General features: G+C 52.2%; 8 protein-coding genes across 8 annotated transcripts; 6 read left to right on the forward strand and 2 right to left on the reverse strand.

Annotated features, from left to right (window-relative positions):
- Positions 1-395: 395 nt before the first annotated feature.
- B0T23DRAFT_314709 (uncharacterized protein) lies at positions 396-2,486 on the forward strand (the record flags this gene model as incomplete). Its single annotated transcript, XM_062834823.1, has 5 exons — positions 396-712; positions 782-1,085; positions 1,221-1,450; positions 1,523-1,799; positions 1,848-2,486. 5 exons carry the CDS (start codon positions 396-398, stop codon positions 2,484-2,486), a joined length of 1,767 nt encoding a protein of 588 aa, XP_062694787.1.
- Positions 2,487-3,087: 601 nt separating this feature from the next.
- Positions 3,088-3,811, forward strand: B0T23DRAFT_453156 (uncharacterized protein; the record flags this gene model as incomplete). The annotated part of the gene is made up of 2 exons (XM_062841166.1): positions 3,088-3,286; positions 3,564-3,811. Exons 1-2 carry the CDS (start codon positions 3,223-3,225, stop codon positions 3,809-3,811), a joined length of 312 nt encoding a protein of 103 aa, XP_062694788.1. The 5' UTR covers positions 3,088-3,222.
- A 2,101-nt stretch (positions 3,812-5,912) lies between these two features.
- Positions 5,913-8,090, reverse strand: B0T23DRAFT_441136 (uncharacterized protein; the record flags this gene model as incomplete). Its single annotated transcript, XM_062840754.1, has 2 exons — positions 7,360-8,090; positions 5,913-7,246 (listed from the first exon to the last, which is right to left on the reverse strand). Exons 1-2 carry the CDS (start codon positions 8,048-8,050, stop codon positions 5,913-5,915), a joined length of 2,025 nt encoding a protein of 674 aa, XP_062694789.1. The 5' UTR covers positions 8,051-8,090.
- Positions 8,091-8,334: 244 nt separating this feature from the next.
- On the reverse strand, positions 8,335-9,237 carry B0T23DRAFT_428257 (uncharacterized protein; the record flags this gene model as incomplete). The annotated part of the gene is made up of 3 exons (XM_062840123.1): positions 8,335-8,902; positions 8,990-9,078; positions 9,181-9,237. 3 exons carry the CDS (start codon positions 9,235-9,237, stop codon positions 8,335-8,337), a joined length of 714 nt encoding a protein of 237 aa, XP_062694790.1.
- Positions 9,238-9,716: 479 nt separating this feature from the next.
- B0T23DRAFT_441141 (uncharacterized protein) lies at positions 9,717-12,114 on the forward strand (the record flags this gene model as incomplete). The annotated part of the gene is made up of 4 exons (XM_062840755.1): positions 9,717-9,778; positions 9,833-9,877; positions 10,758-11,506; positions 11,711-12,114. The coding sequence occupies 4 exons, from the start codon at positions 9,717-9,719 to the stop codon at positions 12,112-12,114; spliced, it is 1,260 nt and encodes a 419-aa protein (XP_062694791.1).
- A 652-nt stretch (positions 12,115-12,766) lies between these two features.
- B0T23DRAFT_441145 (uncharacterized protein) lies at positions 12,767-13,672 on the forward strand (the record flags this gene model as incomplete). The annotated part of the gene is made up of 2 exons (XM_062840756.1): positions 12,767-13,117; positions 13,319-13,672. Exons 1-2 carry the CDS (start codon positions 12,839-12,841, stop codon positions 13,670-13,672), a joined length of 633 nt encoding a protein of 210 aa, XP_062694792.1. The 5' UTR covers positions 12,767-12,838.
- A 3,923-nt stretch (positions 13,673-17,595) lies between these two features.
- B0T23DRAFT_130631 (uncharacterized protein) lies at positions 17,596-18,605 on the forward strand. Its single transcript, XM_062832187.1, has 2 exons — positions 17,596-18,254; positions 18,465-18,605. The coding sequence occupies exon 1, from the start codon at positions 17,715-17,717 to the stop codon at positions 18,210-18,212; it is 498 nt and encodes a 165-aa protein (XP_062694793.1). The 5' UTR covers positions 17,596-17,714; the 3' UTR covers positions 18,213-18,254; positions 18,465-18,605.
- A 182-nt stretch (positions 18,606-18,787) lies between these two features.
- On the forward strand, positions 18,788-25,740 carry B0T23DRAFT_395373 (acetyl-CoA carboxylase; the record flags this gene model as incomplete). Its single annotated transcript, XM_062838185.1, has 3 exons — positions 18,788-18,949; positions 19,013-19,278; positions 19,341-25,740. The coding sequence occupies 3 exons, from the start codon at positions 18,788-18,790 to the stop codon at positions 25,738-25,740; spliced, it is 6,828 nt and encodes a 2,275-aa protein (XP_062694794.1).
- Between the last annotated feature and the right edge of the window lie 1,040 nt (positions 25,741-26,780).

Raw genomic sequence — 26,780 nt, forward strand, 5'->3', positions numbered from 1 at the left:
CTGTTCCTGGACTGAGCTTCTCTTTTTGGAGCAAGTCAACTTTATTCCCCCAAATGCAGGAACCGCTTTCATGATCGAACAATCACCCATCGATGTCTCGTGTCAAGGTCAATATCATCTCGACCATTCCAAGACAGACATGGAAAACACTTGACATTCCATGACAGTTTTTTTTTTTTTTTTTTTGTTAGCAAGCCGATGATCGGGCCTCCTGTCACACCTCCACGATCAGATTCACCTTCCATCACCACTCACTTCCACACCACGATTCAGACAGACCCTTGATGCCGATCAGCCTTTTACATTGTATACAACACCAGGCTTCCCTGACTATCGTCCAAGCCCCCTTCGTCTACACCATACACTCCGAGACTCCATCCTTCCCCATCAAGATCATGGCCTCACAACAGCAATCACCAACAACCTCGTTCCCGGCCATCGTGGACGACGTGGTTTCGGACCCTGAGTCTCTCATCCGTCTCCTGCGCGCCTACGACCCTGCCTTTGATGGCGCCCAGGCGGTGAGAGCTGCCTACGAGGACGCTCTTGTTCGGCACCACAATGACATGATGGACCATGATCTGGATGACACCGATGACCATGACCACAGTCAAGCCACCTTCAGTCGCGGCCTCACGGGGAACGCCCTCGTCGACTGGGTTACCACCCATATCAGCTCAGACACGTTGCTCTCTGTCGACGAGATGGACCAGTAAGGCGCCTTATCCTGGACGCCACAGTCCCAGATACTGTATCCAACACCACTAACACCGACATCCAGGTACGCCGCCCTCGAACGGGCCGGGCTCCTGCCACACTTGGAAGCCACCCTTGCCCAGTCTGGTCTGAAACTCAGCGATCCGTCCAAAATCCCTCCCCTCGGCGATCACCAGATCAGAGCGGCCACCCAGGAACTCATGCGATCAACTAGTCTCATCACCCGCCAGACCGAGGCCCTGCGCGAGCAACAGGACCACCTCGACCGGCTCGTTGCCGAGCACAAGAGGGATACCCAAGCCAGGGCCGCCTTGGAGGTTCAGCAGCTCAAGGGGCTGGAGGAGCGACAGAGGGACTTGGTCCAGTCGGTGAGTTTTTCTTTTTATCGTGATGTCACCACAAACACATTTCGATCCATCCGAGATCTTCAGGGTCCTAACTACTTTTAACTATCTTCCGTCCATCGGGTTGACTCCGCCAATCACCGACTAACTGAGTAACAGGTGGTGGAACTAGCCCTGTTCCTAAGCGACAAGGTTGATGAACTGGAGGCCCAGAATGAAGACCGGAAAGCCGACGTCGAAACGCTGATCGATGGCATGTTTCACTCGGATGACCATGTCTTGTCAAGTCTCCAGAAATTAGGGGACCAGTTGAGTAGGTCTTGTTCTGGCGAGGACGTCAGCAAGGCGGAGGAAGACATGGTCAAGAGTTTGCGTGACATTTGCGCCAGGTGAGTACACTTGTCCTTGACGTGATACATCAGGGTCTGGCACAGCAGGGAAGCTAATCTGCTGCGAGATAGAATGATCAAGTTCCACGTGGAAGGGATCAGAACGAGGTTGGATAGAATCTACCTCGAGACCCTTCATGCCGCGGTAGAGTCGGGGGCTGGGCATGATGGTAGTACCGTCACGGTGGAGGATGTCGCTGCTGTCCAGCGAGAGTTGGAGGAACTCTACACCGAGATCCTTCCAGTCGGTCAGATGTCAATCGAGCACCAGTTCTTGCGACCTGCTCTTGATGATCTAGCAGCCAAGAACGGTCGCAGACTTGAGCAGTCGACACAAGCAGCGCATTACGTGGGTTATCCGTACTTACCTCTTGTCAAGTCAAGCTAACATGTCCAGATCGACGAATGCCTCGATTACCTGCTCGACCGCATCACCACCATCCGCGCGTGTCTCCAAGAGTATCTGTCTCATCAACAAGCCGTCGCCGAGTTTGCCAAACTCGCACGACCAGAACTTAACACCAATGGCCTCCTCCCCAAAGAGTCGCCGGACTCAACATCAGCATCCCATCACCGCCGACACTCCTCGTTTCCCCGCCAACTCCCTGCTGACTCACTATCCCCGGAACTTAAATCCATCCTCCAACCCCTCGGCATCTCCATTCCTCCAGCAGATCCATCACTCCAATCCCACCTTTCCGCTCTTCAATCAGCTCTCGACTCCACCCTAACAGACCGCCAACAAAAGCGCGACGAACTCTTGTCCAATGCGCAATCAAGCTTTGAAGACGCGGTAACGAAGCACATAGGTGATGCGAAGGCTGCACTTGCTATGCTGAGGGACTCGGTGTTGGCGGACAGTCCGTGGGGAGCGGTGAGGTTGGTCGATGAGGAGTTGGAGGGGAGTGTGGAGGTTATACGACAGGAGCTGGAAAAGATAGAAGAGTGGAAGGCAGATATTGATGGGGCTGTCAAGGCTTCCAATACTGACGAAAGGAGGGAGCAATTTTTGGAAAGATGGGGGGAGAGGCTATGATTGTTTCAGGGGGGATGGCTTGATGGGCATGACATGAACAACAAACTGGTATGTCACGAATGTAATGATATGATGATTTTCTATTGCAATGATGGCGATAGGGTTGTTTACGGTTGATACGTTGATAGACACGATAAAGTCAGCCAATATTCATTCAAACAAACGGAGTTGGTGGTGTTCACGATGAACTGCAAATCATCTTGCACTGCCTTGTCGTGGCGTTAGCAAAGCACGTCAAGAGATTTATTGTCTGAGCTTGCCCACAACATACATCATGACTCAAAGCGGTCGACATCTGGGCGTCGGTAGGCCAAGACGACGATAAGATTCAAGCCAAGATGGGCATTATTCTCATCATGCGAATCGGGACTTGCGCATCTTGTGTTATTAGTGGCTGTCATTGGCAGCTCGTGGGTTGTGTTTGGGCCAAGCCTGGGTGGATCCACGATCACGGCACTTGCGCCAAGTGCCGATGACGATGATATCACTGTTTCTTCATAGCCGATGCCCGATGGCATGTTCCTGCTTTTCAACGTAGGATCGACTTAATGGTTCCTGCATATATATTTCTTCGATCCTTTCTGGATGGTTCGGTAGTATTGGATAAATCTTGCATACCGAATCACCCAACATTAACAAGACCTCCCTCCATTCGCGGCGTCAACCTACGACATAACTTGCTTTGTCAAGATAAACAACCACAGCAACAAAACATCATCCAGACCTACGACCGAAAATGAACTCCGTGAAGAGAGCTCTCGACAAGGGTATGGACAAGGCTACTAACCCCAAGGATGAGCGTACGTTTTTCTTTTTCTCTCCTCTCCTTTCCTCTTTGCCCCTCTCCCCCTCCTCCTATCCGTGCCCTCCCCCTCCTGACCTTCCCCTCTTCTCCGTGATCACTATTTCCCATCACGCCCACATCACTTTCAATATCCATCCACCATCTTCTAATTTTCCAGATCCCCATTCCCCAAACCCCCCATACCAACACATAGTCCGAACAACCCAAACCAAAACCTCAAACCAATCTAAACAAAAAAGCAAAAACTAACACACAAAAAATGGACGCAATAGCCCAAGTCCCCAACAAATCCTCCTCCTCTTCACAATCCCAATCCCACGCACTCAACATCAACCCCAACCTCACCGACCGCCATCCTTCTCTGACAGGCAGCGGCGGCGGCGGCTTCGATCAGCAGCACCACCACGTCGTCGGGGAAATGCCGCAGCCGGGATCGGGCCAGAGGAGCGTGGGGTCGACGGGGGCGGGGATAAATACTTCTGGTATGAAAGCCCCTACAGCTACAGGTGCAGGTCTTTGAGCATCAATTGCAATGGTTATGCTTTGAGCGAGCGAGCGATACATGATCCTTGGCGGGCGATGACTTTCTCTTTCGTAGCGGGTGAAGTTGTTTCGGATTTTGGGTTTAGAGTGAAGGGGAGGGGGAGGGGGATTGGAAGAACGGGAGAAAAAAGAAAAAGGGAGAAGGGAGGGGAGCGGAGGAGATGGGGATGGGGATGATGCTCATCCCCCAGGAAGAAAAAAAAAATAAAATAAAATGATGCCGTATACGCTTTATGTGTTTTGGATTACTTCCTTCTTTCCCTTCGTCTTCTTCTTCTTCTTCTTCTTTCTTCCATTTTCTTTTCATTCCTTTTGAGCTCCCTTTGGGCGAACGATTCGCTGATGTCTACACCTACGTATTGATTTTTTTTTTTGTTCTTCTTTCAAAACAACAATCGGCCAGATGAAGAAGAAGAAGAAAAAGGACAGTAACTGACCAATCCCCCAACCATCAAAAACATGATACGACCGAACAAAAAGACCGTCGAGCAGCAAACCAACATGCACGCGATATGGGCTACGGCCCTGGTACCCAACCATGCTACAGCGGGACTGAACCTCAGCTTGGTGGTTTGCACAGGGGTAGTGTTGGATCGGTGGGATCATCTGGGTCTGCAGATTCTTCTTCTGGTATTGTTGAAGGAGTGGGAATGGGGATGCAGTCGCATGGAAGGTATGAGCATCGGCAGCCGAGTTTGCAGGAGCAGAGAAGGGGGGAGAGGATGGGGTGGGATATTGGTGAGCATTTTGATGTTTGAGTGCCGACTCGCTTGGTTTCAATGTATTAGTAGAAGTATGGGATCGTGAGGGTTGAAGCTGCAATTCTATGGGAATGGGAAAGGAAAAGAAATAAGAAAAGAAATAGGAAATGGGAGAGGATAAGGGGATAGGAAATGGGAAGGAAAAAGGGAAAGGAAAAAGCCAACTTGTCTATATGGGGCTTGTTTTCAAACTACCTCTACCTATCTAACTGAACCAAACATTACATGCGATCGTCCCTAGAGGTACCTAGAAGTAATTCCGAGTTTATCTCACATTACATCCGTCTCATCAAGGACAACTAAACTCTATCGTAGGGGAGGTATCATTCCCAGCTTCCCCAAACGCCGGGTCGCCGGGCAAGTTCAAGCTTGCCCACCGCCAAGCGCAGCAGCAGCAAAATCGAAATCAAGGCGGCTCAAATTTTTACCAATTGAAGGGGAGGGGAGGGTGCACCTTTCATCATCAGTTGGTGTGATCGACATCCCAGGCCCTCAATAGGTGTACGGATCATAGACAGCAATGCTCATATTCACGGGTGTTCACGCCTTTAGGCACACAGCAACACCAGTCACCACGGGCGACGACTATCAGGCACATCAGCGACTATAGTAGAATCTTAAAATATAGTATATCCCGTCGTTTTTGTAGGTGTGCAAGCTTCTCAAATCCTCTCTCTGCATCATCATCACCACCACCACAACACAAGAGAAGTCCTGTCGATGAACCCATCGCTCATCAACATCACCAAACGGCAACACTACTACTGCTAACACATCAAAGCCCCAACTCGACATCATCATATCAAACCCCGCAAGATGTTCGATCGTTTACGAAAGGCGTTCAGCTCACGCGACAAAGAGTCGCAGACCAATCCACACGTTGGCCTCATGCCCGGCAGTGACAGAGAGAAGCCAGAACAACAACCGGCGTGCCGCTTATCAGTCCAGACGTTGGCCTTCCGTCAACATTGACGGCGGTAAAGTCGACTGCGTCAGCGGTTGAGTCGTTGGGATTGGACATAGGGTAGATACCTACCTAGAGAACAATGGCTTTTCACTGTTGATGGTCAGGATGGAAGATGCTATTGCTCGGGCAGATTGTGCGTGGCGGAGGGGGGGAAGATTAGGTGAGAGAAGGGCAGAAGTAGAACGAAGGGATCAGTACCTACGGCGCATCGTCCCTTCCTTAACGTGCCCCAGCGTTCATCCAGTTTCCAGGCACAGGCACCACCAATCCGGCACCAAACTTTTTCTTCACTTCCATCATCCTAGACTAGAGGTAACAACCGACCTAACCCTTTGCAAGGTGGATAACACCTACTCACCCCTCTTCCACTCGCTCGTCTTCGCCCATACACAGCTCGAACATCCACAAAAGCGATACCTGATTCCCGGCCCCGTGTACTTCGACGGCAGACCCAACGAACTGTGCGCGAGGAATTCGTCCCATCGTTCCGAGTAGGCACTCCGCAAGTATTGCGCCTTTGTGCTGCTCAAAGAAGACGAGACTGTTGAAGCACCTCCCTCTGGGCTCGTGTCGCTGTCGCTCTGATGGGTTCTAGCAGTAAAGAACGACGACGACGACGACGACGACGACGGGGTCGATGACGTATCTGACGGGATACCGCCACTTCCAGACTTGGGCTGGTGCGTCCTTGCTGTGTGGAAGGAAGCTGTTGACGAGGAACCTCGCGGGGCTAGTTGGCTCTCAAAGAAGGCTAGTCGCTCCTTGAAGGATACGACGGTTTGTGGTCGGATAGGTATGGGCTGAGCTAATCTGGGCGAATTGGTCTTGGCCCCGAAAGTCGGCTGCGACTTGTGATTGCGTGCTGCCGATGGCCTCTGCTGGCTATTGAACGTTTGATGGTCCTTCCTTCCATTTGGTATGCAGATTCTGCCAGATGGTGTGTTCCTGACTTTGATTGCTCCATGTCGTTTCAGCGACGCCGAAAGGACTTCTTCTGCGCGGGTCTGCGTTCCATGTTGATCCAGGCTATGTTTTGGGGCCGGAGAGGCTAGGAATGGCGAAAAGGACTTCCATACCTGAAGAAGAGGGCTTCGAGGACTCGAAGGTGGCTCAACAGTTACTGAGGAGTATCTCGAGGGCTCTTTGTCTTTCCGATGAGGGAGTGGATTCGGAGGACTTGACGGAGGCTCGACAGTAAGTGAGGGTTGACTTGAGCATCCTTCTTGGAGAGGGGAAAGGCTTCGAGGACTTGAAGGTGGTTCAACGACGAGAGAGGATGGACTCGCGGGTTTGTTTTGAATAAAGGAAGGGCTCCGAGGACTTAAAGGTGGTTCGACCGTCAGTGAAGATGGAATCCACGGCTCTTTCTCGGAAAGAACCGGACTCCGAGGACTCAAAGGGGGCTCAACCGTAAGCGAAGGTGGATTTGAGCGTCTTCTTTGGGAAGGGGTTTCGGTTACGGACCTCTCACGGCCGCCGTCCTCCGAAACAAAGGGAGGCCTGTACTCGCTTTTGCTTTGGCCTTCCTTTGGCTCCGGGACTTCTCTGGCCTCGATTATCTTGACCCGAGTCAGGACAGGGGACGCCCACGAGACACGTCTTTGCTTTTTCTTGGGTTCGCTACCTCGAGTTACTCCGCTGCTGGATTGTGGCGAAGCACAAGGCAGTGGCGAGCACCCCTCCACTGGTTTTTCATTTGGCGAAGGAAAGATGCTGAGAGGCGTGTCTTTGTTGCTGTGGATGTGTATCTCGCCCGTTGTGCGGTCGTGCTTCGGCGGGGGCATATATATAAGGTACCCAGCGGTCTGGTGGTTTCCGGCTTTCTTGTGCGCTGATCCTTTGCACTCCCAGGTACTTGGTTGTATGATACCTCCAGGCTAGGTTTTGCTTTCTCTTCCTCGACTTTCTCGAGTTTCTGGATCATCTCAATTCTCTGTGCCTTGGCGTTTTTCTTGTCATCCTTCTTGTTGATCTTCTTGTTTGCATCCTTTTCGGCGATCTCGTTGTCACTGTCCTCCTCGGCACTCTCGTTGTCACTGTCTTCCTCGATCTCGTACTCTGTCGGGTCCGCTTCCTCCATCGCTTTCTTCCTGCGCTTCGTTATATCCCGTCTTTTCTGCCTCATTTCCTTTTTGTCTTTCTCGATTTGACGATTCGCTCTCCTCAACTCCTTCTCCGCTTCTCTTCTTCTCTTCCGCCTCTTCTCCACCCGCCGAAGCTTTCTCTCCTCCCTGGCCTCCACTTCTTCCTTCTTCTCCTCCATCTTCTTCATCTCTCTCAACTTCCGCTCCTTTCTCCTCTCATCCCCGTTCGCCGCCCACTCCATAGTCCTTCTCCTAATCCTCTGCACCTCGTCCAGCTGTCTCGCAATCTCATCTTCTTCAACCACGCCATCCTTTCCAATAATCCTATCCTTAGTAGGCCCCTTCCAGCCCAAAGCACGGTATATCATGCCCAACTCTCCCCGGTCCAACATGAAGTCGTCCATTTCATCACCCTCTCCAACCTTTGTTGCCACATCATCATCAACATCAACAACGCCAAAGAAAACGTACTCGGCCGGCACTTGACCAGCCTCTACCGCCTCCACCCAGCCTCGCAGGTTCTTGTACCTCTAGTACTGCCGAACCACGCTGACGGATCTCGTCGCTTCCACCATCTCGGCCCCAAGGGATGCTGCATACTTCTCGTAATGTTCCCGACAAGGAGGGCAGAGCCCGTACTGAATTTGTACAACGATCATGTATTCCTTGCCATGGCGGCATTTTGTCTTTATGTTGCCTTGGACGAAGCGGGGCCGTAAACATAGATGTCGATCAAATCGTGGACGTTGTCGTTTTCCCTAGAGGAGACGATTTGGATTTGTTGTCGGTGCAGCAGGGTCTTGATGACTCCGGAAGGAGGTGAAATCGCTTCTCGGTTGCCTTTGTGCTCCTGGGCGGCCTTTGATGCTGATGCGGGAGACTCACGATGTGCAGCAGCAGTTGTAGCTGCAGATTGTTGTCGTTGCCGTTTTACTGGTGCACGGGCATTGCGTCGCTTCTCTTCCACTGGGGCCCTGAGGCGCTGGATTTCGGAGTCGGAGAGGAAGTAGCGGACAAAGGAACTGGGACGCCAGGGAGGTGTTGTAGGAGGAGGAGGACTCTTGATGGAAGAATTGCTATTCTCTGAGACGTTGACATTGACATGGCCAGTTGCGGCGACATCGGTATCACAGGCGTTGATGGGTTGGGCTACTATGTGCCCACAGACTGAGTGCAGGGTTTTGAGGCGGTTGCACATCTTGTTCTCGCCTCGAGATTTTTCACCTTCACGGAGCTGACTGCTGAATAGCAAGTTGCTGGAAGAAGGGAGTTATTAGTGATTGTTCTTCGTAGGTTGCGCCGTGGTGAGACTTTTGATGTTGTCTACACGTGCCCGGACTTACTGCGAGGATGATGGAGTTTCAGGTGCGGGTGCGACTATGTTGATGTGGAGTATTAGGTGTGTTGTTGTGAGGATGCAAGTGGGAGCGAACTAAAACTCGAAACAGTCCGGGTCCTTCTACCCGTATGTACGACAAGGTCTTCATCGAGAAGTCAACGGTCGCTTGAGATTCATAGTGCTCTTCGGTGGTACATGATGGTCGTCACGGCGACGGGTGTTATTGCTTGCCTGAACAGCATCACTGTTCATGATGGTGGTTGGCGTGAGGAATAGAACACAGGTTGACATTGTCCACAGGAACACGAATGAACAGCTGATTCATTCAGACCTCAACATCTCGGCAAGTACCTCAATCCAAGCGTAGGTAGGATACATGTACCTAAGTACCTAGTTGACATGATGATAGATGACGTCCTAGATATCATGATAGTGACCGTCACGAAGGTCGACGGGTAGGTACCCTGAACCGGGGCTCCCCGTTCTTAGTAGGTAGAGGTAGTTTCACTGTCAACCCTTTGACCTTTTATTCGCTTGGTTGCGCCGTGAAATCCGAGCCACACTCGGAGAGAACAAAAGATTTTGAGAACTTTGGTAGGTATATATGGGCGTGATAATTGGCACGAGTTAATGTTCCAGTCAGACAACGAATAATGTACCGAATCAAGAATTTATGTATGGTCGACCGTTATCACAATGCCAGGAAACATGCTCTTCTATACTTGACTCCTATGGGTTTACAACAACAACAACACCAACAACAACAACAACAACAACAACAACAACAAGGACTGTAGGCTCGGTTTGTAGATGTTTACTGTAATAGCTACTTACTACCATGAAACAGCTCGACCACAATTGCCGGCTTGCCCCGGCATCACCAAGTGATTAGGTATGTTTTCTATGGCAACCGTGAGCAGAACGCAAAAAGGTGTGTGAATGCAAGCGACAAGAAGCCGACAAAATGATTGCCAGATAGATAAAAAAAAACCAGGAACAAAAACATACAAACTTCGTGATCCACGGAATGCCCTACCATAATGGTGTTGAAGTTCTTCGTCTCAGTAGTGACTTCCGGTGCGGGCGGATGGTGGTGTGATGTTACCTGTACCTCGATGATAAGGACACATCTGTCTTATTCTATGCACCCGGAACATGGAGACGGCAACGGGAAAGAGCCATGTCGCCATTTCTTGCCTTGACATATTGCAAAAATCAACACATAAAGATCCAATCCACCCATTACCCGGGACATTATCTATCCCATTATCTTGCACACCGGAATTAAAACAGTCTTGCTGATCAGATTCCATCTCCACGCATTAGCGCGACAAACGACCATCCATACTCTACCTACGTACGAACCTCCGTCCGTAGTCCTTCGGCCTCCGAGTATGATTTAATATTCTTAAAGTCTGCATGAGAGGTACCACAATCCAGAAAATGCAGGAAGATGCGTCTGGGCCACGCAACAGAAAACACACATGACTCAACCATCTTCCATTCGCTCTTATTTAAAGCTACCTTATCCCCCTCCTCGTTTTTCTTCTCTTGATACCATCCGCTATTGCAGTCCACACTCATAGAGGTACCCTACATCTAGGGAGCAGGTATATAACGGCCGGAAACGCTAGCAACATCTTTTAGCATTCCTTCAGGCTATTCTCGACGCGAGAATCAGTATGTACTACAGTACTACACACCTCCTTTGACAGACGAACCAAGCTAATACCCAAACCAGGGTCAGACCATACGACCTAGCACACTGTCAGACACCTCATCCCAACCAACACCAGCAAGAAAGCCGATCATGCCATCATCGACGATGATCCGGACGAGGCCGACCGGATACGGTGGACCGAGGCCATTACGGGGAGAATGAGGGCCGCTAGCCTCGAGAAGCAGCTTTACCACATGCAAGCCGACAGGATCGCGTGCGGGGGCGTGGTTTCGAGGGAATTTGTATCCCTGGCGACAAGTTACCTCGGGGTTCATGTTACCACAGAAAACCAGGGAAAAGGCCAACAAATGACCCGAGCAGAACGTGTCAAGTTCAGACAGTCCCTTCTCGCCGCATACGACGCCGGAAGAAGCAAAGACGTCAACCTCATCTTCGATCCCGCCACCGGCACCTATCAACAATCTTGCTACATGGTTGCGGTACATATTGTACCACGCAAGCTAGGCCACGAAACGCTATCCGCGCTATTCCAGGGCAGCACCCCGCCAAACCCCTTCTCCCCTGACAACGGCCTTCTCCTCCCCCGCCCAGTCGCGCAAGCTCTCGACCACGGGGCCCTGGCGATTGTGCCAAATATCCAAGACGAAGCGTATGACAGCCCCGAGGCGCTGACGAAATGGAAAGAGAATGAGCCAAAAGAATACAAGTGGATAGTCATCGACGAACAGGCCGAACATTTTCTGGATGCGCCTTTTACACCGAATCGGTCCCAGCCTAACGATCAAAGGACATGGATGACAGTCCGAGAACTGGACGGGAAGCAATTGCACTTCCGGCCGGGTGCGAATCATCGTCCAAGCTCGCGGTTGCTCTTTTTTGCTTTTATACTTTCTGTGCTCAGGGCGGGGTGGCGGCGGTGTCAAAGTAGTGGCCGGGCAGAACTTGGAATAATAGGAATCCTCCACAAATTTATGCCAAAGACCCTTTGGACTAGGGAATTACGGTTCTTGTACCTACATCAGGCACTGTTTGTGGCTTTATTAGGAAGAGAACTCCTCACCCCCGGCAAGGAGGATTTCAAGTTCAACATGAACACCCCATCGTGGCTCACGCTGGGTATCGACATTGAAAAAACCCAAGAAATGGTAGAGATTGCTTTGCTGGCGCTTGCGAGAGCGATTGAGATCCGGCAAACAAGATTGGAAGAAGAAGCGGCGGAAGAAGTAGGAGAGGAAGAGCTGAGAGATGAAGAAGACGAATTCGATTGGAACAGTCGTCGTTTACCCTACTGGGAATTTAGTAATGACGAGATGGTGGAGAAGATGATGGGGAAGGTGATGGAGAAGGTGATGGGGGGAGAAGAAAGAGTAGATGATGGTGATGATGATGACGAGGAGGAGGAAGAGGGGAGCGATGATGACGACAGTTCTTGGGACTTCTGCTTGTAAAGAGGATGATCTGATGAGAAATGTTGGAGGATGAACTACATGTGGTTACAGGTTAGACTCAGAGACAGGACCGACTTGTCGGTCTTGACTGGCAAGAGGGACCGTATTAGTTAAGTCGAGTAGAGGTAGGTACCTCTAGGTACTCTTTCCTCTTACCCTCTTCCTTCCCAACCACCTAGAAGGTACCTACCTCATGTTCATTTCGTACTGGCTCAACCTCCCATATACTCCTTCCTTTACCAAATTTAGCATTACCAGCATAAGGTAGGTAAGGTATATTCCCGGAATGAAGCAGCTACCATCCATCTGCTCGTCAGCACTTGAACTTCCTCTGACTCCATGCGAAGTCCTATTGAGTATATCTTGTCCCCCTCCCATCTTCAACAGTACACTTTCTCTTCTCCTCCCTTAGAGTACCCATTTCCCCCTTGTTGAAGCCATCACCAATTCTTGGCATTCTCTTGGCAAAATTGGATACGATCCACATATGGCTATCCTGTATAGAAGTCGGATTTCATCCTCCTTCTCACCTTTTCTTTCCTTCTCTTCAATCAATCAAGACTTTCACCACCACAATGTCGTTCACCGTGATCACTCCCTTCCGTATGGTTCAACACCCCTTCCCCTATTTTTTATGCCTTGTTTCTACACACTCTGAATCCCGACTATTGACTTCGGCGAGAACCACATCCACCTCTACCACTCATTCTCGATACGGACAACAATGTCGCCAAACTCGAAGCCGGAAAGCCCTGCGCAGGCATCCAGAAAGCGACCCCTTACACGTTCCATGTCAGAAGAGGATAATGCGGAGAATAAGCAAAACGAAATGACGAAGGCATACGAGAACGTGGAGGAGGTCGCAAAGTCCGGTTACCTGTCCAAGAGCGGCAAAGGAAATCCAAAGTACAACCGCTATCGGTTCCGTCCAAATGGGGATGTCCTCTCCTACTACCAGGATCCCAAGGATCACTACTTTCCCGCGGGATGCGCTTCTCTCGACGTCCTTCAATCAACATTATTGGAACTCGGCGGTGAATGGATGTATTGGATGCGAAGTTCAACGCTGCCCAATCCGAGACTCCCGCCACTACGCGATAGTGGCGTTGCAGCCCAAAGAGAATAGGTATGTTGTCATGGTGGCGAACTGAAGAAGCGGCGACAATTCTCAAGGCCAAAATGCAAGAGGTAATATGAGAAAAAGATCCATCTCTACAAGCAGCAGGAGAAGCGGATCGAAAAGGCCGGACCGATTCGTCGATGCTTCATGGCCTTGTTCAACACCAGCTATATCGGCATCAACGCTGACAACCTAAGGCCGGTGCGGACAAGAGGGCAAGAAGCGCACAGAGCAACACACTTCAAGAAGGCGCTCATCACAGCGCACGACGCGGGTCAACCTCGGCCGGGCGACGGCAAGCCGCTACACTTCCGTCCAACTTTCGACCACCGCCCGAGAGCTCGCTATCTTTACTTCCTCTACGTCTCAGCCATTTTGAAAAAAAAAGCCTGGGATCACAGAAATAGGAGGAAGCCCGAGGAAGTCCTGAAGGACTAAATCGACAAGAGAATGTGGGTGTTAGTGGCCATATTGCAAGAAGCGGGCCACCATTTAGATGAGGAGGAGCTCCAGCCTGACGCAGAGAGGGCGATTGGCTTGATACCTCTAGCTATAGCCAAGTACATCGCTACCTACTTCGCAGGACACACGGGCGGAGGAAGAGGACAGCTCGGATGGAGAATGCGAGACGCAAGAGAATAGGTAAGGTGGAAGTGATTGTACAATAGATGAAAAGAAAACTAGGAGAAAAAAAAAACATACAACACCAGGGATTCGCTGGTCGTCACCGACCCAACTACTAGTCTGGCCCTCACTGGCTTATCTATGGGAGAGCGGACGGGATCCCGAGTTTTCCAGTGGGTATGGTCGTATGTACTTGTGCTGTTCAGATTAGCTACTTATATATGTTGTTGGACTGGATTGTGCAAGACGAAACAGTGTTTTGGTTGGTTGAGTGGTGGCGTGGGATAAACCTCGTCGTGAATGCTTTACGATCGCAGTTAAGGGGATCACAGATTGTACAAAATACTTTTTACTATGATATGGATCCACAATGTCGGAGACAATTAGGAGAGAAAAGTCGACGCCCAAGATCGTCACTGCGACTGTGCCTGTATAATGATTGATAATATGAGTGAGCGGTACCTAAACAGCGCCCTTTACTGACTCCTGAAAAGCAACATTTGTCGTGTACACCATGATGATTCCCTGACAGAAGATAGAAGAACCTCCGTGTCAAAGACTGCAGTGTCGTTACTAGTGTAGAGAGTGACAAGTACGTACACTACCAACGCTTATCACATGCCACGAGCCACAACGACCAGTAGCACTAGGTAGTCTAGTGTATGTGTACGTGTACGAACGCATGGCTTTGTCACCTTCAATCAATCGTCGCTCGTCATTGTGACATTTTTTTTTTAGTCCGAGACGGACGACTGCACATTATTCGACGACGTTTACTTACCTACTTTTGCGTAGGGCTGAACTAACCACACTCTCACCGTGATTCTGTCCATTCATTGTCCCCCGCGCGCGCGCGCGCGTGCGTGTTGCACATTCAACAGCATGTGAAAGTCCCGGGAGGGCGGTTGTAGGTATGTAGTTGGTAGGGCTGGCTGGGCCAGAAGTGAAACAGAAAAAAAATCGTACGATTTTGATGTCAAGGTCAGAGACGCAAAGTGGGTCACGACGAACCTAAAAATCCGGGGGACCAGGGGATGGATGGACGACACGACATCATCGCAAAGTCGGGACGGGCCTTGTTACTTAGTCTCTGTGTGGGAAGAAGATCTGGAATAGGTACATATGATTTTTGGAGACGTTTGATATTTGAAGCTGTCGATGGATGATGGCTGTTTTCTGGCTCATTTGTCTGTGATAAAGATGGATGACGAGGTCGTGGAGTGTCATAACGGCAAATCCCTCTACTCCCTGTGTTCGATGGGAGCGAACGGTACGAACATGCAAGGGATCACGGGGCGGCCCGACATGGGGGCGTCTCCCATCCACAATCTGCTGGGCTCTTTTGCTGGGCGCACCAGTCTCAAAAAGCCGCCGATGTGGTTGTCGCACGGATATTGTTATCTCGTTCGGAAGTATGGCCAGGAGTTGAGCTGTTGAGGGAATTCGGCAAGTACCGAACCAAAGCCGTGAAGTCAATATCAAGCTCGTGGAACAGACCGTTCGTCTCTTCCTCGGATTCCGCGGGCTTTGAACAACGTCCCCAGGTCCAGGAAACTGTTGGCGAATCTGCACGTCCGGGAGCCCCCCTGCCGCATCAATTTTCTGGCCTGTATGGTACCTTATTGCGCACGGATCACACGATCAGAAAGCAAGCCGCGCATCGATGGATTAAAAACACCGCCCCCTTTTGCGGAGGAGGCGCCTATGGCTGTGGGGGTGCAAATATACTGAGTTGTCAATACCCTCATTTTGGCGAGTCAGAACCATTTTCGATATCAAGGAAAAAACTCGATCTCTTTGCCGTCAACAAAAGAAGCGAATGTGCGCTCGGGCCAAAGGGTTGATTTTAAGGCAGCAAAAGCAGACTTCGTTGTTAGGGCCATGTAAGGGTGCCGTTCCCGCGGGCGCGGACAACATGTTGGGGATCTGCGGGGCCCAGCGCCCGCACTAACATTTTCGTTTGCTGCTGTGCCGATCCCCTGAAAAGGCGCTGAACCTCGCCAGCCGAACATCCTTGGTCGTCCCGTTCAACCCCTCAGTGGGTGAAGATATTTTGGTTGTTTTCAAGGCGAGGCTCGTTCAATTGTTCCCTGCTCAACCCTCCGTCTCACGCGGGGAGGTTCGGCCTTGTCGGGGGGTTTCCGTACAAGGTTTTTGCGAACCCAACAAATCTTGGGGGTACGTACCGAAGATCTCATCGTAATTTTCATACATGCCGTTACCATGTGACCCACCGACGCCACTTCGGTTTGGGGTGGAGGTGCCCCCCGAGTCCCTGACAGCCCGGAATGGAGGAGATGGACTACATAAGCACGTACCCTATGTGACCACTTTCGGTGACTTTTCATCATCGGACATTGACTTTGGCGCGCCGTATGTACGAGACTAAGCCGATGTCTGTTAGCTTCATTGGGAGGACGGGCATATCATTCAGTCAGCCGCCAATGTTCGTTTTGGAAGCCTGTCATCGCCAGTGTTGTCCTTGTGTTGGCCTCTTCAAACCATTGTCTTGCCAATTTCCCCACGTTCCACCGGGGTATCGACCGGAGGTTACATGCGCCCATGTCGCACCAGACGTCAGCTTTCGGTCGGCCAGTCTCTTGAACACCGGAGCCCCACGGACAAGCTAATGACAACTTGGGAAGTTAAGGTCCATGATTCCCATGGTTCGGTTGTTGTGTTGTGCTGGATCCGTTTTTAAATTGCGATGTGGGCTGGAGGTTGGGTGTGGAAGACTGCAAGCGTTGTGATGGAGACATCATCTGAGCTGCGATATGGCGTAAGACAAGAAACAGGCGGGCCATCATGCTGATATAAACGAAGATGGAAGTCAATGGAAGGACAAGAGCAGAAGGGCATCTAATAATGTAGAAAAAAACAGACCGCCACAAATGTCATGACTACAGCAACTCTGAATCACGTCCGTCTGCGGCGTGAAAATGACTGCATCCGGACTTTGCGCCATGCTTCGTGAGACAAGACTGGACCATCCATCGGTACGTAGCGGGGTTAGTCCAAGCAGCAACATCAATGTCTTTTGTCTATCAAAGTAGTGTAGACGTCGAGAATAATCAAATCAATTGCTACATGAGAACTTGTGGACACCGCAAAAAGCTGTAAGAACGACGGAGGTCGTGTGTATTCGGCGTACGAAGCTGACGATTGGCAAAGGTGTGGTTGGGCAGTCGCCTCGGTTCCTGACATTGTGATTGGAGCAGTGGGCCTTCCCCAACGATCCCGTTCGGGTGAGAATCGACGTCCGTGATTGGGTGATTTCTGACACTTTTCAATTGGAACCCACAATCGGCTTCGCCTTGGCTAAATCCACCCCTCCCTCCCTTTCCGCCTTTTTTTTGGGCGAACCGGCTTGGCACTTGCCCCTGGCTTCTCCAATTGACGAACTGAACCCCAAAGGTTCCCAAACCTTGCCGAATCTGAAGGGCGAATCCCACCTTGATGCCATCCACCGCCTTGGATAGGCAGGCGGGAGCAAATGGCAAGATTGGCCTCGATAGCGATACCATTTGGCGGGGTTGAAATGTCGCAGTGGGGGACATCAGAGCAGCGACCAACTCACTCACTCCAAGAGACCAGAAAGATGAAGCCAGAAGGAAGAGATGGGGGGTATCAAGTATTTATGCATTTTCGAAAGAGAACGGGCTGGCTTTAGTTGTCCGAGTTCATCCCGTTTCGCTCTCGGTCCTTGTAAGTATTGTTTTGGAGTTGAGGTTGAGTGGGCGCAATCGAAGTGGAAGTACATGTAGTGTACCTGTACCCAATTGCCCCACTTGTGGCTGCGATTTTCCCATCAAACCCGCAAAGTTGTGTCTCGAAGTCGCCCATTTGGAAAGTTCGGATGCAATACCGCGGCATTACAACGAATCTTTCACGGCCGTCTGCTCGCTCTTGCCCCTCCAGCTTCAAGTATCAAAAGGTTCCTGTCGCCCTCTTCCGGTCGCCTCCTTCCAGGTTGCTTCGTCCCTTCACTCCTCCTCGCTCCCTCTGGTCCTGTGGCCTGGTCTTGCCGTCCTCGTCCAATTTAGCTTCAGGAATTTCGTCGTCCCTCCACGTCGTCTTCCTCCTCCTTCCTCCCACTCTTCTCTACCTGACCTACCAAGACCTTTTTGACCAAGGCAATCGCGTGCGGCAAATCCCCCCTCCTCCAGCCAGCACCACTCCATCCATCTTTGCTCAAGATCTTCAGTTTTCTTGCTGCACCTCCTCCTTCTTGCTCAGCCTCTTGCTACGCAGCCTCGATTGTTTATTGTTGACGTCGACATTGATCGAGCAATCGCACGACACACACTTTCCCCTTACATCCCTGCAGAGATACCCCGTGCGGCTTCTGTCGTAATTTTCCACCCACTTTCCAGCTTCTCCACGACAACTTGACTCGGTGAGTGTTCCTCTGCATTCACTGCACCTGCAGGCAGCTCCCTTCACTCCCCCTCCCAGAGCACCGGCCCATCAGCACAGCCAGCATGTTCCCAGTCCCCTCCTGCTTGTGCCTGGACTGGACACAATTCGACTCGCTCTACCCCCAATTCCCGATACCCAACAAACCAAAGCTGATGCGACCACCGCATCCACCACCCTGCCACTCCAGTCTCTTTCCACTACCATAACCCTTAATTACCACCAGCTGCCCCGCCTCACGACATTCTGCCACACCACATCTTTGCTTTGCCGACGAGGAGCTGGAAACTGACAGCAGCATTCTTTTTTTGCAGGCGATTTGTTAGCTGAGCCGAGCTGAATAACCGAAACACTCCACTGACCGATACTTGAATTCGGCTGTTTCGGAAAACAGGTATACATCGACCGAGTGTAACTTTGAAAGCGGCTTCCTCCTCTCCGCATTCGATCCACGACGACGACGACGACGACTCCTCCGACTCGACAAAACAACACCACATATTTACAGACAAAATGGCGGACACAACAGCGAGTGACGCCGTCGTCCAGGCTTCATATGCCGCCAAGCACAACCTGGCCCCCCATTTCATTGGCGGTAACAGGCTCGAGAATGCCCCCCCCTCCAAGGTCAAGGACTTTGTGGCCTCCCACGATGGTCACACTGTCATCACCAACGTACGTTTCCTCGCTCTCCCGGCGGTCCAACGCACATTTTGCTGACATTTGCTTGTTTTCCAGGTCCTTATTGCCAACAACGGTATTGCTGCTGTCAAGGAGATTCGCTCAGTAAGGAAATGGGCTTACGAAACATTCGGCGACGAGCGCGCCATCAAGTTCACCGTCATGGCCACCCCCGAAGATCTGCAGGCCAACGCCGACTACATCAGGATGGCCGATCACTACGTTGAAGTCCCCGGCGGCACAAATAACCACAACTATGCCAACGTCGAGCTGATCGTGGATATTGCCGAGCGTATGGATGTCCACGCTGTGTGGGCTGGTTGGTGCGTAGACAAGAGTCCTGCTTTTGGGGTTGATGGCATGAAAATACTGACTGTTCGAATAGGGGTCACGCCTCCGAAAACCCCAAGCTTCCCGAGTCCCTTGCGGCTTCCCCCAAAAAGATTGTTTTCATTGGTCCTCCGGGTTCTGCCATGCGCTCCCTTGGTGACAAGATTTCCTCGACAATTGTTGCCCAGCACGCCGACGTTCCTTGTATCCCTTGGTCTGGTACCGGTGTTAGCGAGGTCACGGTCGACGACAATGGCATTGTTACGGTTCCTGATGACGTTTACCTCAAGGGCTGCGTCAGCTCGTGGCAGGAGGGTCTGGAAAAGGCCAGGGAGATTGGTTTCCCAGTAATGATCAAGGCCTCCGAAGGTGGTGGTGGCAAGGGTATCCGCAAGGTCCTCAACGAGGACAACTTCGAGTCGCTCTACAACGCTGCCGCTAGCGAAATTCCCGGCTCGCCCATCTTTATCATGAAGCTCGCCGACAGCGCCAGGCATTTGGAGGTTCAGCTTCTTGCTGATCAGTACGGCAACAACATCTCCCTCTTCGGCAGAGATTGCTCGGTCCAGCGCAGACATCAAAAGATTATCGAAGAGGCCCCCGTCACCATCGCCAAGCCCATGACCTTCAAGGCCATGGAGGAGGCTGCTGTTCGTCTTGGTCGTCTCGTCGGTTACGTCTCGGCCGGTACCGTCGAGTACCTCTACTCCCACGCCGATGACAAGTTCTACTTCCTCGAGTTGAACCCCCGTCTGCAGGTCGAGCATCCTACCACTGAAATGGTCAGTGGTGTCAACCTTCCGGCTGCTCAGCTCCAGGTTGCCATGGGTATTCCCCTCCACCGCATCCGCGACATCAGACTGCTCTACGGCGTCGACCCCAGGACTGCTAGCGAGATCGACTTCGAGTTCAAGAACCCCGAGTCCGAGAAGACCCAGCGCAGGCCTACCCCCAAGGGCCACACCACTGCCTGCCGTATCACCTCCGAGGATCCCGGTGAGGGCTTCAAGCCATCCAACGGTGTGTTGCACGATCTCAACTTCCGTTCGAGCTCCAACGTCTGGGGTTACTTCTCCGTCGGTTCTGCCGGTGGTATTCACAGTTTCTCCGACTCGCAGTTCGGTCACATCTTTGCCTATGGCGAGAACCGTGCCGCCTCGCGAAAGCACATGGTCGTTGCCCTCAAGGAATTGAGCATCCGCGGTGACTTCCGTACCACCGTCGAGTACCTCATCAAGCTTTTGGAGACTGAGGCCTTCGAGGAGAACACCATCACTACCGGCTGGCTCGATGAGCTTATTTCCAAGAAGCTCACTGCTGAGCGTCCCGACCCCATTCTGGCCGTTGTTTGCGGTGCCGTCACCAAGGCCCACATTGCGAGCGAAGGCTGCATGACCGAGTACCGTGCTGGTCTTGAGAAGGGTCAGGTCCCCTCCAAGGACATCCTCAAGACTGTCTTCCCCGTCGACTTTATCTACGAAGGTTACCGCTATAAGTTCACCGTCACCAGGTCGAGCGCCGATAGCTACCATCTCTTCATCAACGGCTCCAAGTGTACCGTCGGCGTTCGTGCTCTGAGCGATGGTGGACTCCTCATCCTTCTTAACGGTCGCAGTCACAATGTTTACTGGAAGGAAGAGGTCGCTGCTACCCGCATGTCGGTCGATAGCAAGACCTGTCTGCTGGAGCAGGAGAACGATCCCACCCAGTTGCGCACCCCCTCCCCCGGTAAGCTCGTCAAGTACACCGTCGAGAACGGCGAACACGTGAGCGCCGGCCAGACCTTCGCTGAGGTCGAGGTCATGAAGATGTACATGCCTCTCATTGCCCAGGAGGATGGTATCGTCCAGCTTATCAAGCAGCCCGGCGCTACTCTCGAGGCCGGTGACATCCTTGGTATCCTTGCTCTCGATGATCCTAGCCGTGTCAAGCAGGCCCAGCCTTTCCTCGGCCAGCTTCCCGAGTTTGGTGCCCCTGTTATTGTCGGCAGCAAGCCCGCTCAGAGGTTCCGCCTTCTCTATGACACTCTCCAGAACATCCTCATGGGCTACGACAACCAGATCATCATGCAACAGACCCTGAAGGATCTGATTGAGGTTCTTCGTGACCCCAAGCTCCCTTACAGCGAGTTCACCGCTCAATTCTCAGCCCTTCATGCTCGTATGCCTCAGAAGCTCGACGCCCAACTTACTCAGGTCCTCGAAAAGGCTTCTTCGCGTTCAGCCGAGTTCCCTGCCCGCAATCTCGGCAAGGTCTTCCAGAAGTTCCTGGACGAGAACGTTGCCTCCAAGGTCGACGCTGAGCTGCTGAAGACCACTTTGGCCCCTCTCACCACCGTCATCGACCAGTACTCTGAGGGCCAGAAGGTCCATGAGCTCAATGTCATTCGCGATCTCCTTACTTCTTACGTCGAGGTCGAGCGTCTCTTTTCTGGCCGTCGTCTGCAGGATGAAGAGGTTATCCTCAAGCTGCGTGATGAGAACAAGGAGGACATCAAGAAGGTCACCCAGACTGTTCTCTCTCACAGCAGGGTAGCGGCCAAGAACTCGCTCATCCTCGCGATTCTGGACGAGTACCGCCCGAACAAGCCCAACGTTGGCAACGTCAGCAAGTACCTCCGTCCCGTCCTTCGCAAGCTTGCCGAGCTCGAGTCTCGTCAGACTGCCAAGGTTTCCCTCAAGGCTCGTGAGATCTTGATCCAGTGCGCCCTGCCCTCTCTCGAGGAGAGAACCGCTCAGATGGAGCACATTCTTCGCTCCTCTGTTGTCGAGTCTCGCTACGGTGAGACTGGCTGGGATCACCGTGAGCCTAGCTTGGACATCATCAAGGAGGTTGTGGACTCCAAGTACACCGTCTTCGATGTCTTGACCCTCTTCTTTGCCCACGAGGATCCTTGGGTGTCCCTCGCTGCCCTTGAGGTCTATGTGCGCCGCGCCTACCGTGCTTACGTTCTGAAGAAGATTGAGTACCACACCGATGAGACCGAGACTCCTTCCTTCTTGTCCTGGGATTTCTCTCTGCGCAAGCTTGGCCACTCCGAGTTCGGCCTGCCCATCCAGTCCGCTGCCCCCTCCACCCCGGGTACACCTGTGGACAGCACCTTCAAGCGCATCAGCTCTATCAGCGATATGTCCTACCTTTCCCACAAGACTCAGGATGAGCCTACCCGCAAGGGTGTGATCATTCCCTGCAAGTTCTTGGATGATGCGGATGAGCTCCTCAGTAGGGCTCTCGAGAAGCTGCCCGTGCTCGGAGCCCGCAAGAGAAACAGCGTGATTCCCGATCTCAACGAGAAGCGCAGACCTCCTCTTCAGCGCCTGGAGACCTTTGACGAGCTCTCCGCTGTCGTCAACGTTGCCGTCCGTGATGCCGAGGGTCGCAGCGACGAGGAGATTCTTAAGGATATTCTTCCTCTTGTGCACCAACACAGGGAGGACCTGTTTGCCCGCCGGGTCCGCCGCATCACATTCGTCTGTGGTCGCAACGATGGCTCCTACCCTGGCTACTTCACTTTCCGTGGCCCTGAGTACGTTGAGGACGATAGCATCCGTCACAGCGAGCCTGCTCTTGCGTTCCAGCTCGAGCTCGGACGTCTGTCCAAGTTCAAGATCAAGCCTGTCTTCACCGAGAACAAGAACATTCATGTGTACGAGGCGATTGGCAAGGGTGTCGAGACCGACAAGCGCTACTTCACTCGCGCTGTCATTCGTCCTGGCCGTCTGAGGGACGAGATTCCTACTGCCGAATACCTCATCTCGGAGGCCGATCGCGTCATCAACGACATTTTCGATGCTCTTGAGATTATCGGCAATAACAATTCCGATCTCAACCACATGTTCTTGAACTTCACTCCGGTCTTCCAGCTTCAGCCCGAGGAAGTTGAGCACTCCCTTCAGGGCTTCCTTGACCGCTTCGGCCCTCGCGGCTGGCGCCTCCGTGTTGCCCAGGTCGAGATTCGCATCATCTGCACTGACCCTGCTACTGGCATGCCCTACCCGTTGCGTGTTATCATCACCAACACCTCCGGCTATGTCATCCAGGTCGAGCTTTACGCCGAGCGCAAGTCTGAGAAGGGCGAGTGGGTGTTCCATTCCATCGGTGGCACCACCAAGATCGGCTCCATGCACTTGCTGCCGGTCAACACGCCTTACCCCACCAAGAACTGGCTCCAGCCTAAGCGTTACAAGGCTCACCTCATGGGCACCCAGTACGTCTATGACTTCCCTGAGCTCTTCCGCCAGGCTATCCAGAACAGCTGGGCCAAGGCTGTCCGGATGGACTCGTCTCTTGCCGACAAGCAGCCCCCTGTTGGCGAGTGCATTGAGTTCAGCGAGCTCGTGCTTGATGACCACGACAACTTGATCGAGGTCTCGCGTGAGCCTGGCACCAACACTTGCGGCATGGTTGGATGGCTCATCCGTGCGAGAACCCCCGAGTACCCCAACGGTCGCAAGTTCGTTGTTGTCGCCAACGACATCACCTTCAATATCGGCTCTTTCGGCCCCAAGGAGGACAACTTCTTCTTCAAGTGCACTGAGCTTGCCCGTAAGCTGGGTATTCCTCGCATCTACCTGTCCGCCAACTCGGGTGCCCGCTTGGGTCTCGCTACCGAGCTTATGCCTCACTTCAGTGTTGCCTGGAATGACCCCAGCAAGCCCGAGGCTGGCTTCAAGTACCTCTACCTCGACGATGCGGGCAAGAAGCGCTTCGAGAACACTGTCATCACCGAGGAGATTACCGAAGGAGACGAGAAGCGCCACAAGATTGTCACGATCGTTGGTGCTGAGGATGGTCTCGGTGTTGAGTGCTTGCGTGGCTCCGGTCTCATTGCCGGTGCCACCAGCAGGGCCTACAACGATATCTTTACTTGCACGCTCGTCACCTGCCGCTCCGTTGGTATTGGTGCTTACCTTGTCCGTCTTGGTCAGCGTGCTGTCCAGATTGAGGGCCAGCCCATCATTCTCACTGGTGCCCCTGCCCTCAACAACGTCTTGGGTCGCCAGGTCTACACCTCCAACCTGCAGCTTGGTGGTACTCAGATCATGTACCGCAACGGTGTCTCCCACTTGACCGCCAACGATGACTTTGCTGGTGTCTCCAAGATCGTCGAGTGGATGTCGTTTGTCCCTGACAAGCGCAATAACCCTGTGCCTATCAGCGTCAGTGTCGACACTTGGGATCGTGACGTTGTCTACACCCCGCCTCAGAAGCAGCCTTACGACGTCAGGTGGATGATTGGTGGCAAGGAGGACGAGAACGGCTACCAGCCCGGTCTCTTCGACAAGGACTCCTTCGTCGAGACCCTTGGTGGATGGGCCAGGACTGTCGTCGTTGGTCGCGCTCGCCTTGGCGGTATCCCCATGGGTGTCATCGCTGTCGAGACCCGCTCTGTTGAGAACATCACTCCTGCCGATCCCGCCAACCCTGACTCGATCGAGCAGGTGGCCAACGAGGCTGGTGGTGTCTGGTACCCCAACTCCGCCTTCAAGACCGCCCAGGCCATTAACGACTTCAACAATGGCGAGCAGCTTCCGCTCATGATCCTCGCCAACTGGCGTGGTTTCTCTGGTGGTCAGCGCGACATGTACAACGAGGTCCTCAAGTACGGTTCTTTCATCGTCGACGCCCTTGTCAAGTTCGAGCAGCCTGTCTTCATCTACATTCCTCCCTTCGGCGAGCTTCGTGGTGGCTCGTGGGTCGTCGTCGATCCCACCATCAACCCTGTCGCCATGGAGATGTATGCTGATGTGGATGCTCGCGGTGGTGTTTTGGAGCCTGAGGGTATTATTGGTATCAAGTACCGCAAGGACAAGCAGCTTGAGACCATGGCCCGCCTCGACCCCGTCTATGCCGACCTCAAGAGGCAGAGCGCCGATGCCAGCCTTCCCAAGGAGGAGTCTGATGCGATCAAGCAAAAGATGACTGAGCGCGAGCAGCAGCTTCTGCCCGTTTATGCTCAGATCAGCGTGCAGTTTGCTGATCTCCACGATCGCGCTGGTCGCATGAAGGCCAAGGGTGTCATTCGCGAGGTCCTTGAGTGGCAGAACGCCCGCCGCTTCTTCTACTGGCGTGTGCGCAGAAGACTCAATGAGGAGTACATTCTCCGTCGCATCATCTCGGCTACTACCCCTGGCGGTGCCCCAAGCAAGGCTCTCACTGCTAACTCGACCAAGGAGCGCGCCCGTCACCTCCAGCTTCTCCAGGCCTGGAGCGGTATTGAGAAGTTCGACACCGCCGACCGCGAGGTTGCCGTCTGGTACGAGGAGAACCGCCACCTGGTCCAGACTAAGATCGATGCCCTCAAGGCCGAGGCGATCACCTCGGAGATGCGCGACCTTATCCGCGCTGCCTCCAAGGGCTCTGATGACGCTGCCTGGAAGGGTGTCCGTGATATCCTGAGCGTTATGCCTGTTGAGGAGAGAGAGAAGGTCGTCAAGTACCTTACTACTCTCTAGATTCGTTTGAGGGTGGAAGAAGTTGGGAGGTTTAGAGACGGTAGAGATGGCATTTTTTGAGGCATGGTCGGAGTTGAGGTGAAGACGTATTACAAGTTTTTATATCATGATCTCTCTTATGGGTTCTTTCTTCTTCTCGAGCGGTTATAAAAGGAGTTATGAGAATACAAATATGGTAGATGTCACGGTGGATTAAGCGTTGGAGGGCGCTCAAACCTACCTGGTATCCCACTTGGGCGAACAAGCGAATGGAATAGGACGGCAATAGTCATTATTATTTGCATATCGGTAGTTGTGTAGTTATTGCTAGCAACATGAATCGATTAACCAACTTTGGATCTTGCTTTGTCGTGATGTTAGCCGATGCTGAGATGTCGAGCGCTCTGATGTTGGATGGATTGCCCGCTCCAGCACAACAGGCTCAGTCTGGCTGGTGCAAGCTCCTAATCGGCTCCTTTGCATTTACGTTACCGGACTAACAGATTGTTACTAAATACCCCACGAAATAAGTTAAGGCCGCATCTTATTCTTAGTCGCCATCTTTTGGATTGTACTTCGCGTTTTCGAATCATCGATTATGGGAACTAGGTTCCTCTTAATGAAGGGTTTTCGTGCGTAGCTGAAATAAATAAGTCAATAGATTGAGCTGGGGTCATTTTCGTACAGCATGTGCTACTATCAGCGTCCTTGTCGTTGAGTGTTCTGCTTGTGTTGAACAAAGGGATTTGACCACTTCCCTATTATTACCTTCGTAGCCTTACTAGTTTTCCTGCCAAGTTCGACCTGTACTTGCTATGCTGACAACTATAGCAACAGTTGACCTTATTCAGATACCCTATAGAGTTCTTGTGAGATAGTGGTAGTGAGGGTTCTCGTCAGTTTTTACGTGTTATGTATTGGATAGATTACAACAATGATAGACATAAACAAGATTGAAAACAAAACATTAAAGCATGTTGAACATCTATTTATATAAGCGGACAAAAAAATCCGATCCGGACAAAAGGTCCGGTTTATGATCCAGACCAACCTTATAAGAA

This window comes from Neurospora hispaniola (genome assembly GCF_033458365.1).
Source record: "Neurospora hispaniola strain FGSC 10403 chromosome Unknown B0T23scaffold_3, whole genome shotgun sequence".
Classification (NCBI taxonomy): Eukaryota; Fungi; Ascomycota; class Sordariomycetes; order Sordariales; family Sordariaceae; genus Neurospora; species Neurospora hispaniola.